This window comes from Mustela putorius, unplaced genomic scaffold (assembly GCF_011764305.1).
Source record: "Mustela putorius furo isolate JIRA1106 unplaced genomic scaffold, ASM1176430v1.1 tig00000145_pilon_pilon_pilon, whole genome shotgun sequence".
Classification (NCBI taxonomy): Eukaryota; Metazoa; Chordata; class Mammalia; order Carnivora; family Mustelidae; genus Mustela; species Mustela putorius.
The window spans coordinates 20,344,999-20,357,505 of NW_025421294.1; the positions used below are offsets into that span (position 1 = coordinate 20,344,999).

Genomic DNA, 12,507 nt, shown 5'->3' on the forward strand with positions numbered 1-12,507 from the left:
GTCTTTGGCTCAGGTCATGGTTTTGGGGTCCTGAGATCGAGCCCTGCATCAGGGTCCCTGCTTAGTGGGGAACCTGCTTCTCCCTCTCCTCCCCTACTCGTGCTCTCACTACCTCTGCTGCTGTCTTTCTCTCTAAGAACTGAATAAAATCTTGGGGCACCTGGGTGGCTCAGTGGGCTAAGCCTCTGCCTTCGGCTCAGGTCATGATCTGAGGGTCTTGGGATTGAGCCCGCATGAGGCTCTCTGCTCAGTGGGGAGCCTGCTTCCTCCTCTCTCTCTGCCTGCCTCTCTGCCTACTTGTGATCTCTCTCCGTCAAATAAACAAATCTTAAAATAAATAAATAAATAAATAAATAAATAAAATCTTAAAAAAGAAGGCATTTTCAGGTTTTGGTTAAGGCTGACCAAGATTATGATGTACACAAAGCACCTAGAAGAGTGCCTATTATGTGGTAAGGACTTAAAACATACTAGCTGTTACTCTTCTCAGGGCTGAGTTAAAAGCTCTCAAATCCTTGCCCTAAGCCTTCTCTGGTGGCCACACTAGATCATGAGCTCCTGGGGGACTGCAGCCAGGCCCTGTTGGTCCTTCTCTCCTTGGGCCAGCGCCCACAGCGCCAGTATTGAGCAGTTCTGTTGTTTGTGTGGGGAGTTCCCAGGCATTCAGTTTGGAATAGTACCAGCAGCTGACACCTATTCCTCACCAGGCACTCTGCTAGAGAGCACGCAGGCTCAAAGGCCTTCACTTCCACAAAGCAACCCATCGAGATATGTGGGATTTACCCTACTTCACAGGTGAGGAAAGCAAGGTCCAGAGAAGCTAACTCAAAGCCACAGCAGCCAGCATGGGTTAAAGCCAGGGTGTATCTAAGCACCCACTCTCGGGCAGAGTCCCCACCACCCCCAGCAGTGTGGGCAGGTCCCGCCCTCATCCCTCTGCTGGGAGCTGAGCTGGAGAGAAGTCAGGGCTGAGCAGGGTTCTAGGAGGCTAAGGTGACCAGGAAGCAGACAGTGGAGGGAGGGACCGTGCAGACAGAGGTTCAGAGTATGAGCTGGGTGACACTGGAGAACACCTCAAGCCCAGCTTCCTACCCGGCACAAGAAGAAATGAGGTCTAGGGAATTACAGATGGGGGCCCCAGCTCTGCATCACCCTAGGTGCTTGTTGGAAACGAGACTCAGAATCTGCACCTTAACAAGATTTCCAAGTGATTTTGATGCACACTGAAGGTAGAGAAGCACAAAATCACTTACCTCACTGGGTTTTTGTGAGGCTTCAATAGGACAATGCTTTGTGCAGTACCCAGGCCAGGCCTCAGTGCTCCGTGTGAAGTGCGGCCACAGCCCCCTCACCGCCAAACGCCTTGTGAGCGACTTCTCCTCTACACACCCCCTGACCAGGCCAGCAGGGAAAACCAGGAGCTGCCACACCTCAGACCGAGTTCACCAGGGCTTCTGCGGGACTCCTCTGGCAGCGGGAGGGTTAAAGCCCCGGGAAGTCCCAGCCCAGCTGGCAGCTGAGCTCCCCCCGCTTTACTCCACCCTCAACCCTGGGAGTGCGTAGAGAAGGTGACTAAAGCCAGAGAGGCTGACTAATCCTGGGACACTAACCAGGGATTGGGAAACAGACCGGAACTATTTTCTAGACCAGCACTAGAAGGGGAGGGGAGAGCAGAAGTGAACAGAGACCGGAAAGAGGAGCCCCAGCCTTTCTCCAGCCTTTCTGCCTCGCCGCTCCCACTCCGGGTCCTCGGGCCCTCGGTTTCTACAACCTCCACTTCAAGTCCCAAATCTCAGGATGTGAGGGCTTTGAGGGTGTGTGTAAAAGAAAGGTCGGTGGGAGGGAGCAGCTGTCCACCTCCTTCTTTCCTCAGGCTGGTCCCCTCCCCCAGCCCTTTCATTCCACAGACTTTCCGCAGTTTCCCTAAGTAACTCCAGGAGGGAGCCAAGCTCACCCTTCCCTCCCCTCCAGCATCCCCCAACCGGCCTGGGAAGGGAGGGAATGGGGAGGAGGCGGGAGGAGGCGCAGAGTCGGCTTCAAAAAGCTAGGACTCCTGAAGCTAGGATTCCGGAGTGATTTAGGGTCTAAAGGGAAGACTTCAGAGGCGCCAGAGAGGGAGAGTGAGGGATGGACACACACACACACACAAACACACACACACACACACACATTCACACACACAGGCACACACAAGAAAGGGAAATAAATGGGGAGAAACACGAAGAAGGGAGGCCGGAACAGAGGGGCACAGAGGGCTTGACTGGGTAACCGAAGGCCAGGCCCAACCACATCCTGCATTCCTGCATGCACCCTAGATCTCTGAGGAGCACCCAAGGGGGTGGAAATGACAAAGCCAGGTGTTGTCACCTCTTAACAGAAGCAAAGGCCTGACGTTGGCCCAAGGTCCCATGGGGGGTGGGGTGGGCACTGAGGTTGGGCTGGAAGGAGAAGGGAGAGGATGTGCAAACCCAGAGCCCAAGACAAAAAGGCTGACACAGGAGCTCCTTTTGGTCACCTGTGCCACTAAAAAAACTAGGTGACCCTGGCAGAGGCCCTGCATGATTCAAGCCTCTGTTTCCCCATCTATAAATTTGAGGGGGAGAAGGTAGACTGTGGACAGATTCTACAGAAGGCGTTGACCTTCTGTAGGTCAACGCCTTCTGTAGAATCAATTCTTCAAAGCCCCTCCTTCTACTTCTCTGACACACACAGTGAGCAGGGACCAAGATCTTTTCTATTCCCAAGAGAAACATTCTTTAAAAGGCAGCAACAAAGGGGGGTCTGGCTGGCTCAGTCACTGGAGCAAGTGATTCCCGATCTCGGGGTTGGGTGTTTGAGCCCTGTGTTGGGTGTAGAAATTACTTAAGGGTAAAGTCTTCAAACGAAACAAAACAGCTCAGGCCTGAAGGTGGGAGCAGCATGGGCCTCCTCTCCAGATCCTGGCACCCAACCTCCCTCCCGCCTTTGCCCTTCCCACCCCGACCCAGGGCTGAGACAACTCCAGACAAGGAGGCCTCATCAAGCTAGACTAGGGCCAGCTGAACCACAAACCAGAGCCTCCTTGAAAACACACTTCCCCCAAAATGTTTATTTAAAAAGCCTCCCAAGTGTACTTACTTTCCTTCTTACTTACTCGCCCTCAGCAGTGCCTGGCTGGGCTGGACTCCAGAAGCCTCTCGGGCTTCAGGGCAGGGAAGCGGGTGTGAAAGTGAGAGTAGGGCCTGACCCTGCCACTTCAACCCTCTGGATCATTCCCACAGTGGGATCAGGTCAGCCGCTGTGTGGGCCCAGGAGGGCGGAGCCCTGGCAGGGGAGCCAGCCTGCAGTGACCCAGGAAAGTTGTGGGCCATAAATACTGATTCCATTTCTGTTTTTTAAATCTGGATTCAGGCCAAAAAGCCTGCTTCCTGGCCTTAATGTTAAAAACCACAACAGTTAAATATACCTGTTTACTTTCCTCAAGAACCTGACTTGGCATCTCCCAGACCCATCTGCCTGCCTCAATACTCAGTATTGAGCCTCTCCAGGAGTACAGCACCCCAGGCCTGGGCCAACTCTGTCCCAGAAGACTGGCCTCCCCTGTCACCTCCCTCCGACCCCTGCAACCCTGCACCTACCATGGGCCTGACTTCACTCAGCCTCACAGACATCTGAGAGAGGCTTGTCAGTTTTAACCAAAAAAATGCAGTGTGCTTGATTAAATTTCAACTTCAGATTAAAAAAAAAAATGGCCATTTTTTATATAGTACGTCCCAATACTAATGTTGGGGGGCCTACTTATGCTAAAATACTATTTGTTGTTTACATGAACTTAAAATTAACTGGGCATCCTGTATTTTATCTGGCACCTCTAGTCTGGGGGTAAAGCAGGACAGTAAGAGGAGTTCAGCCTCTGCTCCAACTCAGCTAGAAGGGAAAATGTAGGCTGCATCTAAAGGCAGATGTGGTCACTAAAGAAGAAAAAGCATGAACCTGGGAGTCGGACTGTGTTAGAATCACCCATCTGCAGCTCTAAATAGGGACCCTGGGATTTCTCAGTTCTCTCATTTGTCAGATATAAGTAAGCAATCACAGATCAGCCTTGCAGAGCTGGTAAGAAGATTAACTGAGGTGAGGCCCATCAAGCTTGCCAAGCATGCACCCGGGACAGTACGTAGGTGTGCTTTCAGTGAATGCTGTCCTGATTCTACCTGGTTCTCTACCAGCCCTCCACGCATGCTACAGGACACGCCTTCCACTCCACTATGTAAGCCCAGTGCCCTCATCCTCTGAGGGCATCATCCCCTAGCCTCCCAGGAAGCCTAGGATTTGCGGTTCCTGCAATGAGTCCTTATTAATAGGCGTTATTCTAAATCTGCCTTCTACGGGTCAATAAGGGCAAGAATTAATCAACTTCAGCCACTGTGTATTGTGCCCTTGCTCCGTCATTCCTGTGCTGAGGCCTGACATTTGGCCCTCACCACACTGTCAAAGTGCTTGATTTATAGTCAGTGAAACTGAGGCCCCCAGGGGCTGAGTACCTTCCTTGAGGACTCACAACTAAACGTGAGTGCCAGGATTTGAATCCAGGGTGGCCTGCCTCCAAAGCCTGTGCCCCTAAGTACTAATATCATTCTGTTGTTCTGTTTCCCCAGCTCAGGACCCCATTTTGACTCTCCAGGGACAAAATCCCTCCGCAGAATCTCTATTGCATGGGGAGTTCTCTGTTAGCCTTCTAGGAAAACCCAGCTACAGGTGGGGTCAACAAAAAAGAGAAGGGCTCTCACAGGTCCATGTGCATTCTCTCACACCCACTTGTACGATCGGAAGGCTTGTATGTGCCAGGCCCGAGGTTTTGTGCTCTCATTTCATCCTCATGACAACCCGTGGAGGCCACAGCCTCCATTTTCTGGGCTGAAGAAGGGTTAGGGAGATGAAGCCAACAGATCAAATTCCCCAAGAGCATAAGTGGCAGAATGAGGCTCTGACCTATGCTGTCCCCTGCTGAAGCTGGACTCTTAATACTTCTGCCTACACCCCCTCAAGAAACCTTTCCTTTTCAGCTCCCCTCGAGGCATCTCAGAAGCCTTAGCTCTTTCTCTTTCTGGCTTTTTGTCAGGAATGAGGAGTCCCTTCAGAACAGCCAAACAATCCACAGGCGCCATGCAGATGGACGGCCAGTCTTGAGGCCTGGCCGCTCGAGGACCGCCCCGAACCCCACACGCAGAGCTGAGCAACTCACCACTGGCAGAGGCCAGGATCATGGCCTGCAGCATCTCCGTATCAAACTGGTTGTTGGGCCATGTGCCAGTCTCATCCCCATTCTGGGAGCTGCGGAAGAGAGAGTGGGGTGGTGAGGACAGCCTCCCAGACCAGCACAGGCCATGCCCCTCCTGTCCTTTCCCAGGGAATCCAGATCTAGCACCCTGTGTCTCTGTCCCAGTCCCACACCAAAAGAGGGCCCATAGGATCAAAACATGCAATGTTTGCAAGTCCTTTGGGGAAAAAATCCCTCTGCTGAGCACACTTGCTGGTCTTGCACCATCTATACATAGCAATCCTTTCCTGAGTCATTTCCCTAATTCCTCAAGCTCCCTTCACAGCAAATCCAGTGCAAGCAGTGTTTTCTAGACCACCAGTTCCCAATCTCTGCTTTGGTAACATAAATAAAATTTGTCAGAGGGGATGCCTGAAGCCCACCCAGACAGCCCAGAACCTCCTTGGGGCAGCCCCAATGGCCCTGTTCCTGCTGCCGTGGCTGTGTGCAGGGGGCAACGCCTGCCTGCCTCCCACTGAAGCACCCAGTTACCACCTTGAGATACTCCGAGCACTGAAGAAAACATGAGATGCTTGACAATCGTTAACAATGCTAACCTATAAAGGACCCAAAGGAATGCCAACACAACTTGGATTTTTCCCACAGTGACTATCTCCCTGCTTTGTTGGAATCTGGAAGTATGACATTATTTCTGTTTTTGAGCGGGGGGTCGGGGTACACCCTGACACAGACACAGTCTATCAGGTGATCCTTGGCACCCTCTGGCACACCAGAGTTCCTCAACAAACTGCCTGGATGAAATGGGGGAAAAGAAGTCCATGGAGAGAGTTAGGTTACTATGAGGGAGGGATGGGGCACTAGGGGACCAGCTGCAGGGAGAGAGGAAGAGAGAGGGAGGGAGTGAGTGCAAGCCAGAGCCAATCCCAGTCAGTGCATTCCATCACAGTGCGTGAGCACAGCCAAGAAATGCTTTACAATTTTTCCAAGTTCTGTCCCAGCTTATGATTTCCCCTGATCCGGGATTCCCCATCCCCAGGAAGGTGGACTTAGTCTTGGGCTTAGATCAGAGCAAAGGTGCAGTGTGTGACCTCTACACCATCACATCCAACAGAGAGTTAGGGTTGGAGGGGAAAGTGGAAGGCTCATTTCTCTTTCTTCAGAGTGAGAAGAGATGGAATTCTGTGTCCATTTATTCCACCAACATTTACTGAGCAATGACCATGCACCAGATCCTGCGCTAGATACTGGGGTTATAGTTGGGAACATGTCCAAACTAGTTTATCTCTATGATGCTCACAGTCCATACTGAGAGGCTGACATTAAGTTAAGTACACAATTATTCAATCATGACTGTGACAAGGGCCGTGGGGGCAAAGAGCAGGGTGGAGAGGGAAGTCTTCATTTAGTAGGAGGCTAGGGAGCTCAACCAGTCCAGGTTTCCTTGAGGAAAAGGGAAATTAGAAGACAGGAAATTTAAATTAGAAATTTCCAGGTGATTTGTAGGACAATTCTAGTTAAACAAAAGTATGAGGAATGACAGAAAATCACCACCTTCTAACCAGTCATCAGTGAATACTAAAATATTAAAAGTGGAAGTTTGCTGCCCAGTCTCAAATATCCCTCAGAGTACTTATTAATCAATTCTTTAAAAGTAGCTTTGTAATGGAGAGATAGGGAGACCACTTACTTAAGTGAACAAAGTGAGTATCACCAACACCTGGACAGACAGACACGAAAGCATCTCCCAGGTAATGCAGTGGGAGGCTGCACAGTGTCGTACAGGCAGTATTCCTAACAAAACTGTTAACCTAATTTCACTGTAAGAAAATGCAAGGCCAGGGGCGCCTGGGTGGCTCAGTGAGTTAAGCCGCTGCCTTCAGCTCAGGTCATGATCTCAGGGTCCTGGGATCGAGCCCCACATCAGGCTCTCTTGCTCAGCGGGGAGCCTGCTTCCCCCTCTCTCTCTGCCTGCCTCTCTGCCTACTTGTGATCTCTATCAAATAAATAAATAAAATCTTTTTAAAAAAAGAAAATGCAAGGCCAGATTGTGGGACATTTTAAAAGACAACTGGCTTGGACTCAAAAAAAGGTCTGTCATGAAAAACAAACAAAGTACGGAGGCTGTTCTACATTAAAGGGGGTGAGAGAGATATGGCAAGCAAATGAGATTCATGCTCTGACTGAATCCTAGATTTAAAAAACAAAAACAAAAACAAAAAAAACCAGGGGTGTGGCTGGCTCAGTCGGTAGAGCACACAAGCTTAGAGCATGAATTCAAGCCCCACTTTGGGTGCAGAGCTTACTTTAAGAAACAAACAAACAAAAACACCAAACAGGTTAAAAGACATTTCAAGAATGTTTATGAGAATCTGCCAGTGGACTATATATTATTACTGCATTAATGTTAAATTTCTCAAACGTGATCATTCTTTTATGGTTTATAGGTGAATGATACTATTGTTAGGGGTTCTGTACTGAAGTTTTTCAAATGTTATGATGTCTGCCACTCTCAAATGGTTAAAAAAAAAAGTTTAGTGTGTGTGTGTGGAGAGAGAGGGAGATAAATGTGCAAAATATTAACCATTGATTAATCTAGGTCAAAACAGTATTCCCATGTCCATCACACTATTTTTGACAAGTCAACTTTTTGACAAGCTTGAAACATTTTAAAGTGAAGTATCTAAGAGAAGGTGTAGTGCTCGGGGAGAGCGCTTTCCAGGTAGAGAGAGTAACATGTCCCAAGCCTCTGAGGCTTGAAGAAGCTTGGCCACTTCGATGGGCTAAGGGAAGCCAGTGTGGCTGCCCCAAGGGGAGAGGGTGTGAGGGGCTGAGGATGTAGAAAAATGGACACTAAAGATTTTTGGTCTCATTCTAAGAGCTCTGGCAAGTCACTCGGGTGTTTAAAGTGGGGTGGGGGGTGTCACGGTGAGATTTAAGTATTTAAAGATCCCTCTTGCTCCTGGGAAAGGACCAAGGGTTAAGGACAGGAGCCCAGTGGTGGGGCCTCGGCCAGCTCTGTCTCTGTGGAAATTCAGGGGTCTTAACTTGAAGCCCTGCTGAGCTGTCACTGGGCCTATTAGAGGACACAAGGCTGAGGCAGATGGGCTCATGCGTAGGTGAGGAGACTGACTGGGATAGAGTGGGGAGAACAAAGGTCAAGGAGGGGAAGCAGAAGGGCTCCAGGGTGAACAACAGGGTGAGACACCAGGTTAGGAAGATACCATGTGGGCTATGGATAATGCTGTTGAGGGAATAAAGGTGAGGGAGGGGCTGGGTCTGGAACCATGATGTGCTGGGCTATGGGGAGGATTCTTGGACAATGGTTGAATACTGGAGGCTAAGAAGATGAGCCGGCTGCCAACTCTGTGAAGCTGGGCACGAGGTAAGTACAGGGGGAGAGATTTCTTTTTGAACAATTTGCTGAGAACTTCCTATTCTCTGGGTTCTGGGCTGACTAAATTACATAGAATTTAGTTTTATATATATATATATACATATATATATAATGTGGTTATATATATTTAGTTTATATACAGTTTATATTTTATATTTAGTTGTTTTATAGTAGCTATCGCTCAGTTAGCTTGCCTATTTGAGCCTCAGAACCACCTGCAGGTAAGTATTACTATGATTCTCTCTTTTCTAGCAGATAAATCCAGGGCTCAGAGGGGTCGAGAGTTGAGAGACTCCTGAAGCCACACAGCTGCTAACTAGCAGAGCTGCAACCTGGAAAAGGCCTGGTAGGACTCTAGCCCATGCTCCTTTACACAACACCATACTGGGCTTCCCCATGGAGGCCCTGGAGCCCTGGAAGTGGGGATAGGGGGCTCTTCCAGGAATTAGGAGATGGTGAAAAATAAAAATGGAGGAGATGGACTATCTCTAACTGACCACTTTCCAAGCATCCACGATGTGTCAGCACCCGTGGCAGGCCAGAAAATGTAAGAGCTGAGGGACGGAGTTCTTGCCCCAAGGAGACTGGATTGCGGTGTGCTAGATATGTGTGTGGGGAGTGGGTTAACAGCCCACACAGGCTGGGCTGTGAAAAAATGCTCCCTGCAGGAGGAGGCAAAAAGGGAGAAATCTGGGCACGTCACCTCTGATAATAGCCTGGATTTAACTGTGTTAAAATATAAACACATATGTATTTTTTGACATAGTAAAAGCCTGTCAGCCTATTAAAATAGACATTCTGGGGCACCTGGGTGGCTCAGTGGGTTGAGCCTCTGCCTCTGGCTCAGGTCATGATCCCAGGGTCCTGGGACTGAGCCCCACAACAGGCTCTCTGCTCAGCAGGGAGCCTGCTTCCCCCTGTCTGCCTACTTGTGATCTCTGTCAGATAAATAAATAAAATCTTGAAAAAAAATACACTATGTCCAGATGAGGAGCTATTAGGCAACAATTAACTTCTGAAAATTTTGTTCCTGCCATGGGGAAATTCTCATGGCATACTGCAAAGAGAACACGAAGAGGTGATAATGCTGATGGAACTCAATTACTAGAGGAAAAAATGGTGAGAAATATCCCACCTCACTGGGAGTAAGAGTTCATACTATTTTGTGAAGAAGTCTGTGAACAATTTAGGTGAATCAGACTTTAAAAAAAAAAAAAAAAAGAAAGAAAGAAAAGAAAAGACACCTGTGCTGGTTGTTTGAGTGCACATAACAAAATGGTTTAGAAATACACATATGAGAATGTTAAAGAGCTTAAGAGATTTGAGACACTGAACCAAATACAAAATGTGGGCCCTTAATTTGGGTAAGTGCACAAATGAGTTAACAGACATATAATTGGGGAAATGTCAATATAGACTGGATATCTGATACCAGTTTATTAGTATTACTTAGTATTAACATATTAGTTTATTCATATTATTTTGAGTAATTATGTGTTAAAAAAAAAAGAACTATCTATTAAAGACAGTGAAGACTCAGATGAAACGACAGGAAGGCTGAGATCTGTCTCAAAGTAATTCACGGGGGTAACAGGGTAGAGACCCAAGTGAAACAAAGCAGGGCATTAGCTGGCACAGGGGATTAGAGAGGTTCATGATACCATACTCCTTGTCTACGGATTGGAAAATTTCCATATTCAAAAAATGTCAGTAGCGGGGTGGGGGGGGGCGGATCTCTGGGTTGTGAAATTTGAGTGCTTTCTCTTTTAAAATTTTCCTCTATTTCTCATGCTTCTATAATGAGCCTGTATTTTTTTTTTTTTATAAGCAGTCAAAAATAAGATGCTACTTGCCTGCTGAGTGACGGCTTAAATTGAGGGGGAGCAGGGCGAGTGTCTCACCAAGGAGAGGGAAGGGAAGGGTAGGGAGAAGCCATCAAGGGAGAACAGAGTGGAGTGCAGGAGAAGCTAAATGGAGACTCTCCTTCTGTACAGAGACTGGGAAGAGCTACAGGGTGGGGCCTGGGTTACAGCCTGAGAAGGGGCAAGTGGTTTGCTGGGTTCAGCACCCGAGGTAACAGCCGCTGAGGTAAGAAGCTAGAAGAGTGACCTGAGAAGGGATAAGGCTGAAAGGAGGGGCACCTGGCAAGAAGGGATTTCACAACTTGGCTTTTTCCCTTTGGTCTGGGCAATGTGACCCAGTGCTGACTTGAATTAGGTTTCCTGGAGAACCCAACAGCAGCCCTGCTCTGAAAGTGGTGTGCCAGTAATCAAGATGACAGGGAGGTCATGGAGCAGAGAAGCAGCGGAGGGCCGGAACCACGGTTAGACTGAATCAGGAAAACCTCCCCTCTTCATCCGCTCACTCCAACTTACTCACCAGAATGGCAGCAAAGAAAGAATTCATCAGTCTGCTGGCCCTGAGAGGCCTTACCACAAGGCCTTTGCTCTTCCCTCCCTCTTTCAGATGCTTAATTCCTACTTAGCCTTCAGATCCCCGAAACACCTCATCTCCTCTCAGATGACCTCCAGTTCCCCCACCAGATCAAATCCCTATTTTATGCTCTCACCACCAGGTACTGCTCTTCATAGCACTTGAGATAATGGCAATCTTACATTTATTTTTTATTTTTGGTTAATATCTGTCTCACTCAACATAAGGTAAACTCCTCGAGGTCAGGGAGCAGGTCTATTGTATTACCTCCCACACTAAGACTCCGACCTGGCCTCCAGGAGATGCTTACTAACTATGGAATGAATGAAGGAGAAAAGTTTCATTTCATTTCCTCAATCAGGAATATCCACCTCAAGTTAACTAAAAGAAGGGAGCTTTCTCTTACATCTCCCCAAGAGGTTCTATGTGTATTTCAGGCTACCAAGTCTCATTCGATGAAAAGGGACATGAGGCAGGGGTAAGGCGCTCAACCCGGAGGGCCTATCACAAGCAGCCGGCAATTCTGCTTTAGGATCAGTACACAGCCACAAGCTGACCAGTGTGCCTCACCACCTCCTCCTGGAGGCTTGCTCTATACTCACATGACCCTCTTCTTCACAGAACTTGCTATGATTCGTAATTAGACATTTGTTTAGTGTGATTTGTCGTCAGTTTTCTGTCTCACCTGTTGGCTTGGAAGTCTATCAGTTCAAAGATGATGTCTGCTTGTTCATTCTTGCAGGACAGTGTTTAGAACAGGAACTGCCTCATAGTAGAGGCCTAATAAACAAGTGATGAATGAATGAACACCTGAGTGAGCACATGAATGACCTAACAGGTCAGTGACAGAAAGGCTGGCAAGGCCACTGGGGCAAAACAAGACAGATGGGGTCAAGGGAGGGGCAAGGGCAGTCCAAGTCATCTGGCTTGGTGCCTCCTAGGGGCCTTCTAGGAAGTGTCCCGGGCTCCCGATACACATGAAGGACTGTGGGAGGTGGAGGCTCCACCGTATACCAAGGTCCGCTGGGTCCTGGGGCAGGGCGGGCTCACCATCTGCAGCATGCGGGGATATGTGGGCCATAAGGACCTGACCAGCAAGGAGGCAGGGAAGGGTGCCTAAGTTCTGCCCACCTCCCCACTCCCCACCCCGGTCTCCTGGGTTCCTTGGACTCCTCAGGCTCCTGACTTCTAACAGGGAGACCTGGCCCCAAGCCCATCCCACTCCTCTCAGACCAACTTTAGGTCTATAGCATCTTTCTATAGCTTCCTTCCCCACCACCCGCAGGGGGTTCCTGTCTCAGCAGGAATTCATACTGGATTGAAATGAGCAGCTGGGGCAGCCGGGATGGGAGGGTGTGTGGTGGTAAACACTGATCAAAGACTCTGTGTGTGAGGAGTAGGAGGAGGGAGGGGGGCACGTGTG

The 12,507-nt window shown here is 48.9% G+C and overlaps 1 protein-coding gene across 1 annotated transcript in view; it reads right to left on the reverse strand.

Moving 5' to 3' along the window:
* Positions 1-12,507, reverse strand: part of LOC101674285 (protocadherin gamma-A3) — a 174,620-nt gene that overhangs the window by 688 nt on the left and 161,425 nt on the right. The window contains 1 exon segment of the mRNA XM_045075654.1: positions 5,222-5,310. Coding sequence (XP_044931589.1) covers positions 5,222-5,310 — 89 coding nt within the window.